This window comes from Rutilus rutilus (assembly GCF_951802725.1).
Source record: "Rutilus rutilus genome assembly, chromosome: 12".
In the NCBI taxonomy this organism is placed as follows: Eukaryota; Metazoa; Chordata; class Actinopteri; order Cypriniformes; family Leuciscidae; genus Rutilus; species Rutilus rutilus.
The window spans coordinates 6,585,671-6,605,585 of record NC_140217.1 but is presented as its reverse complement, the minus strand read 5'-3'; the positions used below and the strand labels follow the sequence as shown (position 1 = coordinate 6,605,585).

General features: G+C 38.2%; 1 protein-coding gene across 2 annotated transcripts in view; it reads right to left on the bottom strand.

The window, feature by feature from the left end:
• The window catches only part of rapgef4b (Rap guanine nucleotide exchange factor 4b), a 34,317-nt gene extending 15,513 nt beyond the window's left edge, over positions 1 to 18,804 (bottom strand). The window contains exons 1-6 of one of the 2 annotated variants that reach the window (XM_084424993.1): positions 18,652 to 18,804; positions 14,303 to 14,445; positions 13,084 to 13,172; positions 9,554 to 9,700; positions 826 to 898; positions 683 to 747 (exon numbers count right to left, since the gene is read on the bottom strand). In XM_084424993.1, coding sequence (XP_084281119.1) covers positions 683 to 747; positions 826 to 898; positions 9,554 to 9,700; positions 13,084 to 13,172; positions 14,303 to 14,445; positions 18,652 to 18,767 — 633 coding nt within the window. In that variant the 5' untranslated portion in view covers positions 18,768 to 18,804. Of the gene's footprint in view, positions 1 to 682; positions 748 to 825; positions 899 to 2,390; positions 2,524 to 9,553; positions 9,701 to 13,083; positions 13,173 to 14,302; positions 14,446 to 18,651 lie in introns of those variants that run through there. The other variant, XM_084424994.1, reaches the window with a different exon arrangement.
• Positions 18,805 to 19,915: the final 1,111 nt, after the last annotated feature.

The following is a 19,915-nucleotide window of genomic DNA, read 5'->3' as shown; positions in this document are numbered from 1 at the left end:
GCATTAGCATTAAGCTGCAACTTCACAATACATGAATTACACTTATGAATAACAGTAAAATGCTGCAATTTTTTTTGTTCTTACACTTGAAAGGTGATTTACAATTGCTTGCAATTTTATGTACACATTCACAAATCTTACCCTGCACATGCGTTTCTTTATGGCATCATATTACCTTCATACATTTAACCTTTTCGAATCATGTCCATGATTTTTTTTTGTGTTAACATAGCAAGTGCCAAAACCTTTACCAAGTTTCGTACCATTCCAATGAAAAAAAAAAAAAAAAAAAAAAAAGGTAAAATTTTGAAATTTCACAAAAATATACTGACGAGCAACTATATTGAGCAATTATAGTGAGCAATTATACAAAATTAGCATAAAACTGAGGTGACAACAGTCTGCGGCCTTGAGTTGTGTGGATGGAAATGAGAATTACTGGCAAATGAATCAACAAAAATGTTCACTCTCAGGAAAGAGTGGCAGATCATTAAATAAGTTTTTTTTTTTATTGATTTTTAAGTACAGTGGCCGTAATCAACATAGACACAGGCACATCACTATATCAGCGAATGCGAATATTAATTTTAACAGACAACACCTGAACAAAAAATTAAAACTGAGTCCATATAACCTGTTAAAATGTAAAAGTGATGAATGGGAACATGTAGGACAATCCTACCTTATTCAGGTTTTTTGACATGAAATTGAGAGGGTCGCTGTTTAGATTCTCTTTGTCTGGCATTCCTGCATCAAACAAAGACATTTCTGAGAAATCATCATTGATGTCTCGTGTGAGTGTGTATGTTTGCGTGTGATACTCACTGTCATTCGTAGCCCCACTGTCCATCACTCCGTACGGCGGAGCGAGAAGCCCTGCCATGCACTGCCTGTATTTCTGCAACATAAAGAATAACACGATGAAAATTTATTCCAACCCCCAGATACCTCAAAGCTGTACTGAGTCATTTTCATACAGGTGAAATGACTGCCTTTACATCATTAAAGTGAAAAGCTCTATAGTAAGAACGCTGAGCTCCGCCAATCAGATTGAAGCCTTTTGTGGCTTGGCAGCGATCACTATGAATATTCAGATGTTTTCATTATTTTTCTTTCCATATCGCCATGGTGATCGGTGACGAGGTGCCACATGCAGCTGAGGCAATGAATGAGACACTGATACCGGCGCAAACTCACCTAGAGTTCAAACACACACAGACACACACAATAAAATGAATCTAAATGAAATTCACTGCTTTATGATTAAAATGAGAAAAAAAAACGTAAACATTTTTTTATGTAAATACTAGTGCAAAATAGAATAGAATTATGACCCATAAATATTTAAAAGCATCCAAAAGTATGAAAAGTGTTGTGATTTTGCTCTTTTAAACATTATGTCAGGCCGGGTCATGCATATTTTTGTAACTCCACAGGATCCTTCAGCACACACTGTGAGATTAAGGGTCTCTGAATGGACTGATGTAATACAGCCTTCATTAACTCTAAACGCAGAACTACGACCCATGGCACTCTGAGGCGTTGTGCTTCCATTGAGTAGACCGGACAGTGTCCAGAGGACATTCTTTCTGTATGATAAAGTGAGCTGAGTGTTAAAGAATCGCAGAGGCTTACAACTGCAGATTACAGCAGAAGGTTTCCTTTGGCCACTCATTTGAAGTCTTCAAACAGGCTTTGTTCCATTCACACAAATGCACTTTGTATATCCTGCTTCCTTCCTGTTTCCTGAAGCTTAAACAAAAGCTAACTTTTTCTTAACTTCTCCCATCCCCCAGGCTTGCAGACCAACACACACACACAACACAAATAACACGTTGTTCTTTCCAGCTGGCTGTCTTCACATAGGTTAAGTAATTCAGCTAGGATTGTGCAGTTAACAGCATATAAGCACACAGAACAAGTGTGTACTCCACCCCCCCCCCCCCCACCAGGGCCCAGTCAGGCGGTGTCCCCTACAGCCTGGCACAGGACTGGCCCAGAGAGACAGAAGCCCCTCAACATTCAACGCACATCCTCGGCTTTCAGCTGCTGATATTCACCTCACATTGCCACACAAGAACAGGGCCTCTTTATCAAGTCATTATCATCCTATCGGGGGGAAAAATACAATCTGAAAACGCATTAAAAATCAGATTTAAGGTAGGTACGCAGGAAGAGAACGTGTATCAAAAAGCAGAACCATGATTAGCACCAGTAAGAATCAATACCACTGGTGAAAAAGACCTCAAAAACCACAGTGATATTGATGCGGCTCTGAACCCAGTGCTAGTGCTAATATGTCGTTTTTAAGTGTGGTTTCTTGATCATTAACTATGAAAATAGCACCAAATCCTTGTGCATGTGGCATAACTGAAGCCAATGGGACTCACCCTAAGAGTTTGTGTAGTGTAGTCCGACAGAGAATCCCACAGGGACGTGATGCTTGTCTCCTTCCTAAACCTTGCCAACACTTCCCAGCATTATCCAGGAAAACCCAGAATACCTTTTCTCTCCTTTTCAGTCAGATGCACAGACATCAAATCAAACACACACACCCTAACGCTCCAGTTACACACGTGTGGATAATGTGATCCAGTGTCTGCTGCTATTTGGATCTTTCTGGTTGAGAATCTGACTGGACTTCAGTTGCCGTTGCCAGGCAATAGCTGTAGCCAATCAGAGAGCTGCGTTCACTCAATTCACCCTGTACCACAGCATTACACATGAGGGAGAGATAGGGAACTATGGGCTGCTAAAAGGCTCTCAAAAGCTCATGGCTTCATCAATTATTAAGGGTATTAAATTTACACTGAACAGACAGCTGTGTGTGTGTGCGTGTGTGTGTGTGTGTGTGTGTGTGTGTGTGTGTGTGTGTGTGTGCCCTACAGCTGTAGTGAAATCACCGTTATCACATTAGTCTGTCTTTGAGGATCAGTTAGTTCAGCCCTTTTCCAGTCAGGTGGACACTAATGTAGTTTAGACTTTAAGAGGACCCTGTTTTTTTGCACATCAAAGATCAAGTCCAGTCCATTTGTGAGTGTAGTGTTCTAGTATTATTAACATACTATTATAGTATTTAGTTTTTATTTCCAGTTTTCATCTTTAGTTTTAGTTTAATTTTTAGTAATAAAAATGTGCTTTTATCATTTTTATTAGTTTTTAAAATATTTATATTTAAATTATTTTTATTTCAGTTTAAGGGTGTGTTCACACCCTTCGTTTGGTCTGTACCAAAAAAAAAAACAATGAAAAAAAACCAAACCACACATTTATTCCTGGTCCGCTTAGCATTCACAGTGGCATTTTTACTAGAGGTGGGCGATACTCCAAATTTTGGTATCGATCCGATACCAAGTAAATACAGGGCCAGTATCGCTGATATCGATACCGATACCAATACTTTTTAATTTTAAAAGCATGCACTTGAACTTGTATGCACTTTCCTGTGCTAGAGCAGTGTGTCATGATTTATGAGGTGAATGCATCATTAATATGCTAAATCTGAACGTTTTCATGACTACTAAATATTTTGTGATTTGTGCTCTCAACTCGCCTGTAATTATTAGTCAGTGACTTTTACAAAACTACCCTAATTATAGTAAAAGTACTATTGTACACTAGCCTACTGTTCAAAAGTTTGGGGTCTGTAAGATTTTTAATTCTCTTCTGCATTTATTTGATCAAAAATACAGTAAAAACTGTAATATTACAATTTAACATATCTATCTGTTTTCTATGTCATACTAAACTGTAATTTATTCAATTGATCAAAGCGTAATTTTCGGCATCATTACTCCAGTTATGATGATAATTAATTTTAATATGCTGATTTACAGCTCAGAAAACATTTCTTATTATCAATGTTGAAAACAGTTTCATATTTTTTTGTGGAAACCATGATGCAGAATTATTTGATGAACCAAGTTGAAAGAACAGCATTTATATGAAGTAGATTTTTTTAACAGTGAAAAACCCTTGACTGTCACTTTTGATCAATTTAATGCATCGATCCTTGTTGAATAAAAATATTAATTTCATTAAAAAAAATCTTACTGTCCTCAACATTTTGAACCGTTATATACACTTTTGCTTTGTTTATTGCAAAATAACTCCCGATTGTTTCTCTGTCATCTAAGCAAGGCTTCGTTTCCCAAACGTGCCTGTGAGCTCAGTGAAGCACCAGCATCGAACGCTCTCTGTGATTGATTGGTTTCGTCTTGTATCCAGATGACTAGGAGAAAAAGTTCTATCCTACACAATTATCTGCTAACATTCGCTTATTTTTCCACTTAGAAGCTTATTTTGCGCACTGAATTGCGTGCTAAATTAATAAAAATTACTGGAAAAAAAAACACATTTGGATCGATATTTTTATGTGAGGATCGATCCTTTTCGATACCACGTCAGTATCGAAGTATCGATATTTTAGGATCGATCCGCCCACCTCTAATTTTTACTCCACACCTAAAGATACCGAACCTAAAGGCATGTTCACATTGATGCATTTATTCCGTATATTTTGACCGTATATTTGACCAGTGGTTTAATCTTTTGAAGAGACATGATTGCTTTATATGAGTAACAGATTGAATCTAGGCTTTTATTCACATTTAAACATTGATCAGCGAAAATAAACAGAAGCTCAACTGTACTTGCTTGAAACTCAAGAACAAACCTCATTTGTCAAACCTTCCATTTACCACAACTGATGTATCAGTTGATGAATGTTTATATGTGAATAAAAGCCTAAATTCAATCTGTTCATCAAAAAAAGTGATTGTTTCTCTTCAGAAAATTTCGACTAAACCGCTCAACTCACATGAATTAGTTTTACGATCTCTTTATGAACTTTTTGAAGCGTCAAAGTGGTAGCTGCGTAGCTGTCAATGGAGGGACAGAAAGCTCTCTGATTTCATCAAAAAGATCTTAATTTGTGTTCCGAAGATGAACGATAGTCTTACGGGTTTGGAACAACATGAGGGTGAGTAAAAGATGACGGAATTTTTGGGTGAGCTAACCCTTTAATAGTTTAATACGGTGAACGTCGTTTCATCTTCCTGGAACAACATTCCAATCAACCAATCAGATTTGAGGTTTGTTTACAAGTTTACAGTTTATGTCAAGTTTAGGCTTACAACCAGGGTTAGGTGCTTCTACATCAGTGTTAAGGTCCTTGCACACTGAATCCGAAATTTTTGCATGCGTTTTTCGCATCCGTCATTCTGTGGCTCCAAATTGTCAAAACACCATTCGAATGCTTGTTACGAATGCGAAAAAAGCAGAAAATCGAATCCGATCAGATTTTTTTTTGACGGACGAAAGTTTCGGAGGCAGTGTGCAAGTGTGATTGACATAACGTGAGGTCGTATTTATAAATTTTTTCTGAGGCAAATTTCGGACTCAGTGTGCAAGGGACTTTATTCGCCTATCATTTCCCTCTGATTTTAGGTTTCCTCTGAGTTATGGGTAGTAAAGTTCACAGCGCCACTTTGTGTACCGGGGTATTTCTGTTTTTCAATAAGCGCCATCTACTTTCAGGGAGTGAATTTGCACGTTCACTCAGCGCATCGCCAGTGAAAATCGCTTGGGTATGAACCATAGACTGTAAAAAAATATGGACGTAGTGTCCGTGACGTCACCCGTAGGTTTCTGAAGACTGTTTTTGAAGCCTAAAGTGGGCGTGGCCGACCGTCGCCATCTTGGCTGCGCGTCACTCCCGGATTTATTTATTTTTACAGTCAGGAAATGAGCTGAGGTAACGTGACGGCTAACAGACAGCAGACAAACGGCTAATGATGACTAATGACCACAGCAGCGGGAATCCACCTGTCACTCAAAAGTGGACACCCTTAATTATGCAGAAATTTTAAGACTTAATATAATTTAAACGGATGAGTTATAAAAAAATTCACCCCCCTCACAGTTGTCATGAAGGGCACAATTAGCTGTATCGACCAAAGCCACATACAGACACCAGGCTGTAAACACGTTTTTTTCTGCTTTAAAATTTGCCATTTTAACATGGGGGAGATACAGATTTGACTCACTTTTGACACCAGCCTCAAGCGGCCAGTCAACGAATTGCAGTTTAACTCACTTCCGTGTTGGTTTCAAGAGAGACGGAGAGGTTGCCGCTTGGTATGAACACAAAGATGCATCGAAAAACGTCTTGCGATAAGCGCGCGCGATAATCATCGCGGTGTGCACAAGGCTTTAGCCATGCATATATGAAATTATGAAAACACTTATGCCATTTTTATAGCTGAGTACGCATCGTGAACGAGGCTAGTTTGAAGGGTTTGAAATGGTGCACCACACACATATACACAAATATATGAACTCTATCACCTTTTCACACACACTACTAGTACACAAACAAAAACACTCTCATGAGCACTCGTCTGAATGAGAGGAGCTTTACAGAGAGAGAGAGGAGGAAAATGGTCGAGAGAGACAGAGAGATCTTCGCCCACATTGTTCTATTGATGAAGCAGAAACTAATACATAATTCATATTGTATGTTTGATTATTCAGCTGCATGTGTAAGATATATGAAACAAAAATATGGCACATATGGTCACTATCAAGCTGTGAGACACGGGTGATACTATTTACGCACACAGCATTAAAGACAGAAGCCTGACAGCCTCTGTGTGTCACACACATTGAGTCACAATCACAATCACTGAAAGGATCAGAAATGATTAGAAATGATCAGCACAACAAAGTTATTACAATACAGAACACACAGATTCTTCATGACACTATATCAGATCCTGGTCTGTGCACATGTTAAGAGCCGTTGGCTTTAGGGAGCTCAGGTTCAAGTCTTGGATCATCATGTCCTGATCCTATTCCCATCTCTTACCCCATATACAGTATATACAGTATACACTACCATTTCAAGGTTTGGGGTTGGTAAAATGTTTTAATGTTTTGAAATAAGTTTTGCTCACAAAGGCTGCATTAATTAGATCAAACAATATATAGTAAAAACAGTAATATTGTGAAATATTATTTACATTTAAAATAACTGTTATCTATGTTAGTATATTTTAAAATGTAGTTTTTCCTGTGATGGTAAAGCTGAATTCTCAGTCTCATTACTCCAGTCTTCAGTGTCACACGATCCTTCAGAAATCATTCTAATATGCTGATTTGCTGCTCAATAAACATTTATTAATGTTATCATTGTTGGAAACAGTTGTGCTGCTTCACATTACCAAAAATGGTAATGTTAAGGTAACAACATGGATTAAGGTCAGGTTAAGGGGTAGGTTCAGGGTTAGTACCCAGTTATTACCCAGTTGTGTAATAGCATTTCATTGAAATAGAAATCTTTTGTAACATTATAAATATCTTTACCGTCACTTCTGATCAATTTAATGCATTGCTGAATAAAAGTATTAATTTCTTTCCAATAAATAAATACATTTTGTATAAATATTAAACTTAAATTGAAACATATTTTAATTAATTTACGAATCACATAAACTAAAAAGGCTTAAATGTTTTTTGTGTGTTTTCTATATAATTTCAGACTATGTTTCGCATGACGGAAAGATTCAAGCATGAAGACACAAAAAAAAGACCATATTTAAGTGTCTGTGTAATGCGTTTCATATGGTCCCAAACACACTCAAAAGCTTCTGACATACTGGGAATTAACAACTATGCCAAATCCATTTAAGGCAATAAGTACGGATATCTTGCCTTTTTCACAACATCTCAATGCATTTATCCCCAATTCTCTGCTCAGTTAACGTGAAAAACTTCAAAGACCAACACATGACTCCTGAATCGATTATTGCTGAGACCACTGGTTTACATTTACAACACACACACACATTCAAACACTCTATGAAAGCCTGTTAAAGCCTGGGATTTGGCAAATGACTGTGCTGAACGGCCCAGAGGAACTGACCGAGCTGTTAACAGATCAGAGAGCGCCACCCAGTGTTACTGATGCTCAGTGATTGGTACTGGAAAAGTGCCTTATTATAGACACAGTGGCATTGATCGAAGTGGAATATATGCATACTGCTTACAGGGCTTTATGTACTGTATACAGCCTACTATGAAGAATTGTATGCAATATGCAATGATAACCAATAGCATGTGACACTTTTTTTTTTATAACTATGTTGCATGTTTAATTCAATATGGTTAGTTTGGATTTTTGGTCTGATTTAATATTTTTTAAATGTAAAAATATTACGCAGCCTAAAAAAACTTTTGTAGTCAATAAATCAAACTCACAGTTGATATGAAATAGAAGAAACCTATACAACTTACATCATAGTATACTGCTAATTTTGGTAACTGCTGTAACATTTGGGTATTTCATGCATAAGGGAAATGATTCAAAAAAGCCCACACACTCAAACCTTGTTCACTTGTTAAAAAAAATTTGGCTATATTTCATGCATAAAGCACATTTCTGCAAGTATAGAATGAGTAGTATGGTCGTATGACATTCGAAACGTTCAAAATGCCAGTGTTAATCGTACATCGCAAAAAAAAGTACTCACTTACTAAATATTTTTGTCTTGGACAAATATTTAGATATTCTTATATAAAGATACATTTACTTGAGAAGCAAAATGACAAGATATTACGTCTTGTTTTCTGAAAAACGTATCAAAATTAAAGTGCCCCTATTATTTTTCGGATATTAGCTTTCATGCAGTGTGTAATATACAGCTGTTTGTGAATGTAAAAGGTCTGCAAAGTTTCAGAGATCAAACTGCACAAGAAATGGAGTTATTGTCTCAAAAAAAGAAGAAGAAAGAATTGATTCTGAAACGAGTCTTCAGTAATTTCCAGCCTTACTTCCTGCTCGAACCTACGTAGGTTAATAGTAACACTATTAATGCCAGCCTATGGTCTTCATTGGCTGCCAACTTTGACGTTGATTTATGCGAAAGCAATTCCACTTTGCATGCACCAAAGGATGAGGACTAGGGCTCAAAAACGGATGACATTGTTACTGTTCGTATCACTGTGTATCAAGTGCTGAGGAAGCCTCCGGAGCTGAAATTCAGAAATGGTAATGGCATGTCATTTCTGACACATGCTGTAAGCAGTAGACCAATCACAACAAACTGGGCCATCTGACCAATCAGAGCAGAGTAGGCTCTCGGAAAGGAAGGATCTACAGAAACTGGATCCTTTATTGAACCATTTCAGACAGTGTGAGAAAAGAAGTGATACTGCAATGTATTTGATTGGAAAATAGTGTTTTTTGACCTTGGATGCATGTAAATCTAAAGGAGACCACTAAAATCAGAAACCTTTAAAATAGCATAATAGGGGCACTTTAATATCTGCCACACTTAACCACTGAATTACATCACTTATAAACAACCTCTAAATACCCTGCCCTCCAAAGAAATGGAAAACCGCTGTGAGAAAAACACAAGCGGGTCACGGTCAGATTCTTTTTTGCATTTTAGAGAGCCATTTCTGTTCGGCCTGTCAACCAGTTAGGGGTATTGAATCACTAATAGCAGCTGTAATGAAAACATTGAGCAACACTTGCACACACACAAACCTCCCACAGGGTTTTGAACTCCCTCTGTTCGATGCGCAGAAGTTCACTGTTCTCTCGGCTGACAATCGTGGCATGTCGAGGAGTGTTATCCAGAATTGACTCCCCAAATGCTGTTCCCACTCCCAGAGTACAGATCGTTACAGCATCCTACCGAAAAAGGAGAAATATTAAGAAGAGTAGAAGACAAAAAGAGGGAGAGAGGCCATGATAACATTTTTACAAACTTATATATCTTAAAGGAGTAATTCACCCAAAATGAAAACAGCCATAATCTATTCACCCTCGTTTTGTTCCAAATATGGCTTCGGTGAATAGAAATGAATTAAATAATGACTTAAATTCAAAGCTCCACTCAGTCCTTATTCAATGTAATTGCATTGAAAATCATTTTCATTTTTGGGTGAACTATTGCTTTAATGACTCTCCATATTCATGTAATTTATGTAAATGTCTGCACAATGTAAGGCAGGGATAGGCAACTCCGGTCCTGGAGGGCCACTGTCCTGCAGAGTTTAGCTTCAGCCCTGATAAAAACTCACCTGCCTGTATCTATCTAGTAATCCTGAAAACACTGATTGCCTTGTTCAGGTGTGTTTAATTAGGGTTGGAGCTAAACTCTGCAGGACAGTGGCCCTCCAGGACCGGAGTTGCCTATCCCTGCTGTAAGGGAATGTGCTCAATGAGGTTTAAAGGTATTGTTGCACATAACAAATGATCCGAGATCAGAAGACATAAGCGCACACTCATTTAACATACAAGCATACATTTATATTTTGCACCCTGTCTTGCGGATTACATTCATTTGATCAGAGTAGCGTGATAATAACATATTGCCCGACGGATCACTCCATAAAACTGGAGCAACACACACTGTCAATATTGCATCTAAGAAACGTGTTCTGAGAACAGTGTTCTCACATGCACATACCACACACACACGTTCAGCTCTGTGCAGGACATTCATAGCTGCAGGGCAACATCCTTGTGAGAAAGTGTGAAAGAGAAGCATAACATGATGCCTTGCGTCAGTTCTACGAACAATTGTGAATGTATTCAGGCAAGTACAACCCATAATGCCTGGATGAACACTTACGGTTGGTTTTATGACTGTAAGTCATTGTCTTCAAATGGTATTGAGCTTTAAATATTGTCATATTTTGAATATGACCCCATACAGCAGTGAAATACATTAACAGTTTTTGTCATACATATAAAAAATCTAAAAGGTGTGCATCATACTTGAGTTGGTTTTATGACTGTAAGTCATTGTCTTCAAATTCAATTGAAGTTAGAAACGTTTAGGCTATACCATAGGGCTATACTCAATATTGCATGTAGGCTAACTTTAGCCTGGGAAAACCCAGACGAACTTCAGGCAAATTTAGATTTGCCCTGCAGTTACGCACACAGCAGTCATGACTGAGAAGGGTCTGGTGTCAACCAGCACCTTCATGCCAGTGTAGAACTGGTCTATTTGATCTTTATGTAAAGTACTAACCACGTTTTTGCCGGGAAAATCCAAAGGATGTTACAGTTACGCGCGCTCCCGAGAGCTTCTCATCCGTTTTGTGTACTGCTGCGTTTTCTCGCTGTCATTTTTGTTGTGTTTTTATTTTGTTATTGAGCGGAAAGCGCGCAGCACATACTTTACACAATCATTTAAACCTCGCAGCGTGAACGGCGTTGCGATGTTCGTTAACAGTATATTGCTGTAAAGGTATTTCCAACTTCTTTTTACTTCTAAGCAAACACGAAAAAGCACTCCGCCGTGAGTAACGTTCGATCATTGAATCACGTTCAGTCTTGTGCGTTACATGTCATGGTGTGCACGAGATACGAGTAGGAGCAAGTTGCTGGCTGAACTGAAATTCACTTAACGGCCACCGCCGGTGTCGCTAATAACAAGGGTTTCTAAATTCTACATAGCCCCTTTTAATTGATCAAACATTTACAGTAAAGACATAATGTTACAAACCTTTTTTTTTTATCAAATAATCCATTAAAATGCATCACAGTTTCCACAAAAACATTAAGCAGCACACAACTGTAATAAGAAATGTTTCTTGAGCAGCAAATCAGCATATTGGAATGATTTCTGAAAGATCACGTGACCCTAAAGACTGCAGTAATTAATAAATGTAATTTAAATTACATTTTTAAATATATTCCAATTGAACACAGTTCTTTTAAATTGTAATCATGTTTCACAATATTACTGTTTTTCCTGTGTTTTCCTGCGATTTGTTCCAGAATGTTTTTTATTGTGCTGGTTGAAAGTCTGTTCACATCCTGACAGCAATCACTAAGTTAAGCAGTCTAAATGTATTTATATGTAAACCGTCCATAAGGTGTTGGACCATAAAATGTTCGTCCAATCATTGCATTCGGTCCACCAATCACCTGCCACCTGCCTGTCAAGGTATGTATTTCCATACCTCCACGCACCTGCTCGCACAGACATCACACGTCATCAGCGTGTTTCATGCTATACAGAGTTAAACAGACATCAGCCACTGAACACCGCAACCGAAACAGCAGCCGCCTTTTACAGTTCCTCCTAAACTAAAACAACAAGCTTATGCTGAGTTCACGCCATAACTACTGCAGTTTGGAAGAGATGGAAACCCGTGAACTTAAACTCAGAGCGGTTTGTGACTCGAATTTATGCATTTCAATGTCAACACTGATACTGCAGCAGTCAGGTGGTAAAGGTCAGTGCTCTTTAAGTTGTTTATGTTCATTATTATTGTAATGTTATGTGCTTTGAGACATGAGGTAGTTTAATGCCGTCTCTCGTGACGCTTTGCTCTGGCTGTGCGTGTTCATGTGTTTCGGAGGAGCCGTGGCTTTGGAGATGCTTGGTGACGGTGGGATCTTGTGATTTCAAAGCTAACTTGCTATTGCTAGCTTCTCTGAAAATTGCCTACCCTACCTTTAAGAAATCTTACTGACCCCAATTATAAAAGCGATCTTAATAAAATACTTTCCCAGCTTAATATGCAGAGTCTATTTACTCCAAAAACGGTCCAATAGGCCTATTGCTTTATTTGAACCAGTGTTTGTCGCGGGATCTGTTTGACCGACCAATGGCAAATGAGGAGAGTGTTCAGGAAACCTTTTTTAAAACAGGGATTTTTCGGTGGAAATTAACGACAAAAAATGTCAGTACAGATTCTATAAGCTCTAATACGCAAAACACAGACACTTCTGGAATCTCTGGAAATTTCTCTACATTTGTGTGGGAGTGATAAATGCTTCAGGGTCAGTAAACACATCTGACAGCGTGACTCATTGTATTCCCAGTGGATTCACAGAGAGATGCTTCCATCCCCAGCAGCCCTGGCTCGACGTCCTCGCGTATCAGACTATTAACAAGGCCAGTCGTGGACCGTGCGTCTGCCCACTCACAGCAGCTTCTGTAGCAGCAGTTTCTGTATGCTAATGATGTCTGCCAGGGCAAACTACTACTAATCTCAGCTGACTCCTAGCAGATTGAGGCTTCAAATGAACCTGATTGTGGTCTCTCTTACCTGATGGTTGGCTGTCTCAGACACTTTCACATCCAGAGATCCAGACAGAACCGCGTACCAGCTGGTCCCGATGTCACCCTGCCTATACACTGCAGGAAAACAAAGTGAGTCTATGAATACTGATCTGCAAATTGCAGAGGAATTTTTCATTTCGATGTCTGGACAGTTACTTCTTTTCATTAATGTAACGTGGTTCTTATTGTCTCATTAGGTGGCAAATTCTACCTTTAGCACAGATTCAGGACTACATGCTTAGCAATAAAAGTTTCAGTAACTCATTATTTTAATGATCTACTTTAGACATTCTGAGTAACTACATGTCAGCTAACTCTCATTAGCGCATTAATAGACCTTCTGCTTTATATCTGCTAACACTTTATTGTGTTGCTCCCCCAATAGACATTCTACCGACTATAAGTAACTTCGCAACTACATATCAACTTACTGTACTGACCCGAACCCTAACCTTACAGTCTACTAATACTCTAATGAGAGTTAGTTGACATGTAGTTGCAAAGTTACTTATAGTTAATAGAATGTCTAAAGTGGATGATTTAAACTAAGTGTAACCAAAGTTTCAGTTATAACAGAGTTTTACTGCCTGATGCCACAGGAGAACATTTTTAGGTTCCACAGAAACATTTTATTTTCTAGTTATAAAACCATCTAGAATCCACTATGCTGATCTGAAGAACCAAGGATGCATTTATTTGACAAATATACAGTAAAAACAGTAATATTGTGAAATATCATTACCATTTAAAATAACTGTTTTCTATTTTGAATATATTTTAAATCGCAATTTATTCCTGTGATGGCCTGAATTTTCAGCATCATTAGTCTTCAGCTGCTTAATATTTGTGTTAACCGTGATAAATATATTTAAGGATAAAGTTCAAAATAACAGCATTTATTTGTAATATATATTTTTGTACTGTTGCTATTGATCATTTTAATGCATCCTAATGCATTTAATGCAAAAAGTATTTAAAAAAATCATACTGACCCCAAACTTTTGAACATTATCAAAACCTGTTTTAATCTCAAAAGAATCATACAGGCGGAAACCCTACACACACACAAAAAATCTTTACTTTTCATGTGTCGATTCATTGATTCATTTCTTTCCTATGTTTGAAAACACATTTCCTGACTGGTCTCAATGGAATCAAATCTGGAAGCGTCATGATGAAAATACAATAGTAAATGTGGCTCTTACAGGTGATGCCTTTCTCCAGGAACTCATAGAAGCCACACATGCAGATCTGCTGCAGCAGGTTTGGGTGAAACTTCTCAAAGGCCTTCACACCCTTCAGCCGAGCCAGGATTATATCCACATCTTCTCCCGAGCGTTCTGCTGGCCTAAAAAACACACAGACAAATAGACATTACGGTCTGGGACACTCTTTTACCAAACTGACCTACAAGAATCCTGACACTGCAGTGATGCATGTGACAGTTAAGTGAATAGGCTGCTGAGGAGACAAACAAAGTTGTGTCTGTTAGAATGCAACAATTGTGCTGTCCTGATAAGGAATGTGTAAATGTTTTTGTCATCAGTCCTGTCAAAATACAAGCTATGAATCGCATAGACCTGTCTTTTCCAAAATAATGGGTCATTATGTGGAAATTTAGTAGCTTGATTTAAACTAATAATGTGAAGAGAAACTGATAAAAGTGTTTGCAGCTTTTGAGCTTAGTTTGTGGTCGTAACAAAGAAGTATCTGCATGGGTTTCTGACCATTATGAGGACTTGATGTGTGAACCGGATCAGACAAAAGTGCATAATCCTCAAATAATTTTTTTAAATATTATGTTCAGTGAGGTAGCATGATTTTTCTCTAATGGTGTATGAGAGATTGAGACACTAGATGCAGGCACATAAATATCCTCTTTCCATTTTGCATAAATATAGCTACACTCTCACTTCTCAGCTCATTAAGTGACATGCATATGAGTGCGTATGCAAGCTGCCTCTCTTAACGATGTCAGTATGCTGTAATTTGAACTCATTTTATACTGTAAAGCGTTGTTGCTATGGAGATTACAGCATGGAAAATTAAGACTTCAAAGGCATTTTTCAAACCAGAGGGCAGTGGGACAAATTTGACATGGAGAATAATCAAGCTACTGGAGTTCCACAAAAGACTCCAAACGGAAAACCAGACCTCGTCTGCTCTATTAGTACTGGCCTTGCAACTGCAACAAACCAAAGTGGGTCAGTCACTGTTTCTACACATCAAAACATTTTTTTTAAAAGCTGATTCTTTTTGATGTATACTTTTAATGCTCAGATAATTAAGATGATCAACAACACACACAAAAACAATCTATTTGATCTCTAACCAATTACTAATATAATATGTATACATTTTGGTACTGAGGATGTCATGGATGACGTAATTCTGTCAGCCAAAACCCAGAAACTTGTAAGCATTTTAGCACTTCCGGTTCCATTGTCCCAAAGTTAATAGGTTGTTTGAATGGGTTTTTGGTTAAAGAAAACCCACAATGAAATCAAAATGGACAATTCTTTTTTTCTTTTTTTTATGGAATATTGCAGTATTTATTCAAAATGATTTATCACATCATATTTTTTGTGCCCTCATAACCTTTAATCAAAATAACTTCCTCTCCAGCCCTATTTGTTCTTGTTCGAGAAGCCATTTTACCAAGATATACGTTACTATAGGGAATTTCATGCAACTTTAAATGCCTGAAATAAGGTCTGTGATTAGTAAAACCCCATGATATTTGTGAAGCTTTTATCTTGAAAGAGGCGTTCGCTAACTAATGGCTAAATGGGACCACAGAAGCTGTTGGGGACATTAAACGGAGAATAGGTAAACTCATCTACTCACTAGTCCGCTTTCACAGTCTCGTTGTGTTTATATTCCCATTCTTGTAAACTATTCATTTATATTACTAACTCAAACTTTGAGGAAAACAATTTTTAAAGTAAAGACTGAAAGAGTTGACGGAAGCAATGGCGACGTTGAAGTCATGAGACCATTAATAGCCTACATTTAGCTTTTAATTCTAGCAATTGTAATTAGGCTTTAAAATTCATAAAAGTTGTGTTAATTTGTGAAGATTATCATCTATTTTTTTAGAGAGTGTTGAATTTTCTGTACAGCATCATTGTAGTTTTCACCAGGAATTCAACTGTTAAACACGATTATTTATAAAAATAAGCATTGTCTCATAAGTTGGTAAGTTAGATTAACAACCTCGTAGCTCACAGTTGGTCTGTCTCTATTAAAAGCATTCCAGAACAGACTTTCCGAAATACCAACAGAAATGAAAGACTTTGGTTTTAGATTAACTTTAGATTTTCTCTGACGCCATGCACCTTGCCACCTTCTTCGCACGCCGTCTTTATCCAATATGTTGGAAATCGTCACATCCGGGGGGTTTTTAATCGCGAAATTAAACCCTTTACATTAGTTTAACAATTGATAATTAAGTATAGTGGGAAATTATGCAGGTTAAGTTAATTAAACGCAATACAATAGTGTTTTGGTGGTAAAAGAAATATATGTGTGTTACTTTAACAAAATATATTTGGGTAAAAAGAACAGTGCCACACAACCATTTTTTTGAGTGTAGTAAGTTATCGTTCAAAATCAATTTCCTAATGGAGAAAATGAATGGAGTTTTTACTTCCAGACCCCAACTGTGGCACTCTATTGGGTTTTTGTCGAGGGAATCAAGGAGTTGCTAACTTCCAGGTTGGCCTACAAAAATACATCATCACTGCAGCGCTGTACACATTTCAGACTGAATAGCTGCTGTCAGAATGACCGTCAAAAGAGTCAAATGGAAATTCCAGATTTAACAGAAATGCAGATCCCAGGCATCTTTTCCCTGACCGTGATCTCTACTGTCCAGCAGGACAGAGACACTTACAATTCCATGGCTTGAACTCTCTGAAACCACAGAAAGAGGGAAAACCCACATCAATGACTGCAACGGAGACCTTTTTCAGCCATTACTGTACATGCACACTCTATGCAATTAGTGCTTCCAGTTGACCTGATGTGATGAGCATAATGTACATTAACTAGTTCTATTTCTTTGTCCGCAGGTTACACTGAGCCGCACCAGGCCGATCTCATGTGAACCGGACCGGTTTGATCTTGTGGATGTGAGAGGGCGAGAGTGCCGCTGTCTTTTATGTGCTGAGATTCACTGGAGTGGAAAAACATTACCAGCATAGGCTATGTCTGCTGGGCAGAGAACGGACCCTGCATTAGAGTGGCCGCCAGTGCAAAGCCATGCCTCTCTCTCTCTGGCTCGCTCACTCTTTTCATCCATGTGTCTTTCTTTTTCCCATATAGCCCCAGCCCATTGTGAAGAGTCCAAAGAGTCTTTTGAAAAAACACTTTCCCCTTTGTGTCTCCACTGTCTATGTATTTTTTTTTTTTTTTTGAGTTCCAAATTTTAAACCGAATATGGAAAATAAAGTAAAAGCTAATACTATATGAGTAGCCTATATAAATAACACTAAACTAGTTATCACACTTCTTTGTTTCTCACAGTGTTTCGAATCAGTGCAGAGGGGGATCATTATTCTGACAGGTGGCTTCATCCTTTCGCATAATATGAATGTCAATGGAGGCGAAGATAACGGGCGACAGAGACAGTTTAACTCTGTCTTCCCAGCAATGTGTATCCCTTTAATTATCAAGCATAGTTACTAAATAGAACACAGCACATCAAATTAGACATATCAGGATTAACAAGCCAAAAATTCTAATTTCCAGACTATGGTGCGACTGATCTGTAGAAACTGCTAAGACAGCAGCACAATGCAGCCTCATCCAACAGCGCAGTCTGTTTTTGTTCTTTGTGAGTGTGCACATTTATTGATCCCACAAAGCATCCTGGTGTCGGATGTAAATGAGACCATGGACATCCTTAAGAACATTACATTGATCAGAGTAAAGACGACGTGCTCGGCTACGTTAAAAGAGTCCATTAAAAACATCAGCCTCTGAAACCCCATCACACCCAGTAAGGTGATCTCACTTTTCCCTCCCATCACCATGGTAACCTGCAGGGATGTGTCTGGGCTAGGAGGGGCTGTGAGAAGGTAACAGATATTTTTAATAGTCAATATGTTCCTTTGTCTTGGAGACCTAATAACCAAAAGTTGACTCTGCGAGTGCCTGATTATAAGTAGCCTAACTCATCTGGTTTAAATAACCCGCAGCACATAAATGGAGAGTCTGATTCATACTGCAGAAGAGTATTCCAAAGGATGCACACATCAAATTCAGATGATATGAGACCAGCAAACGAATTATACAGAGAAGCATAGTCCCTGGTTGAAGAAAGAGAGCAGCTTCTGTTATTTTCTTTGGCTACAGAAATAAATGTCCCTTCAGGAAGAAAAGGTAAATCTATAAATGATGAGAATTGTGATGCACCAGAGACGCAGGACGTATTCTGCTGTGACTGTCACCTTGTTGCAGCCCCTCCAGACATCGAAATAAACAAACGCACGTAAAAAAAAAAAAAAAAAAAAAAAAAAATCGCTTTCGGACATGGTCGAGTGTCTCTCACCTCTTGTCCAGGCAGATGATCCACTCGGAGGAGGCCACGGAGTGCGCAGAGGCGTGCACCGCTACCATCTTCGGCTCGACCGGTGTGAATCGCAGATCTCGTCGACTCGCGCGCATCAGGGCTCGTCCCCCTCCCCGCCTCTGTCGTCAACTGGATCACCGTGGCGTGGGTTCATCGTCACCACGTCCACGCGCACTACGATCGTTTACAACCGTGCCTGCCCACTGATACGATAAACAAGTCACGTTCCGAACAGCGAGGCATTATCGGTTGGAGATCTGTTTTGACGATGGTTAAGATAACATTACGTGTGTGCCATGGTGGTTTAAACATAACGTCAGAGGGAGGCGGCGTGGGAATATCACGGAAGAGGCGACGAGAGCCGGTTAAAATACTGATATGATGCATTAAGGTTTTGTAGGTGACAGCGGTGATGCTGATGCTGCACTGTCACCATGGTGATGACGGGCACGCGGTCAGCGAGATGCTGCATCTATAGACACGAGAGGGAAAGGGAGCGCGCGCTGTCAGGCGTCTTGTTCTCCCCGGGGGTGACACACACACACACACACACAGACACACACACACACACACACACTGTCGGGAAAGAGACAAGGAGTCGTAACTGTCGCATGGCTACACTGTAAATAGGGAAAACAGTTGCAGTTGTTAAACCTGGCGTAATGTAGTAGATTCATTCATATTAAATAAGAATTTTAGGTTCTAGTTTAGGTAAATATAATTTAAGAACACTTTACTTTAAGGTGACGTAGTTACATTGTAGCCTAATCACTCAAATAAGTACTGAGTAATATAATTCACTATGTACTTACTAGAGGTTTGGTTTAGGGTTAGTTACTTGCAAGTTGCAATTATGCATCATTTACTGTTATTACTACAGTAAGTACATGTAGTAACATGTACCTACCTCACCTTAAAATAAAGTGTCACCGAATTTTATTATATCAATTATTATTTAATTAATTAAATATTAATATACTCAATCAATGAAGTAAAAATAAATACATAATATAATTATAATAACCTTTTCTTGGTGTAACCTAATGTATTTTCATAATACTGAAGAATCTTTCTGCAATATTAATATAATTAATTATTAAATAAAGTAAAATAAATTGATTTAATTTATTATTTAAAATAATATTAAATCATATTTTGACATCTTTAATAAAATAGCCTTTTATAGTATAACCTAATGCAATCTGGTTTATTAATACATATTAAATAGTTAATACATTTTTTG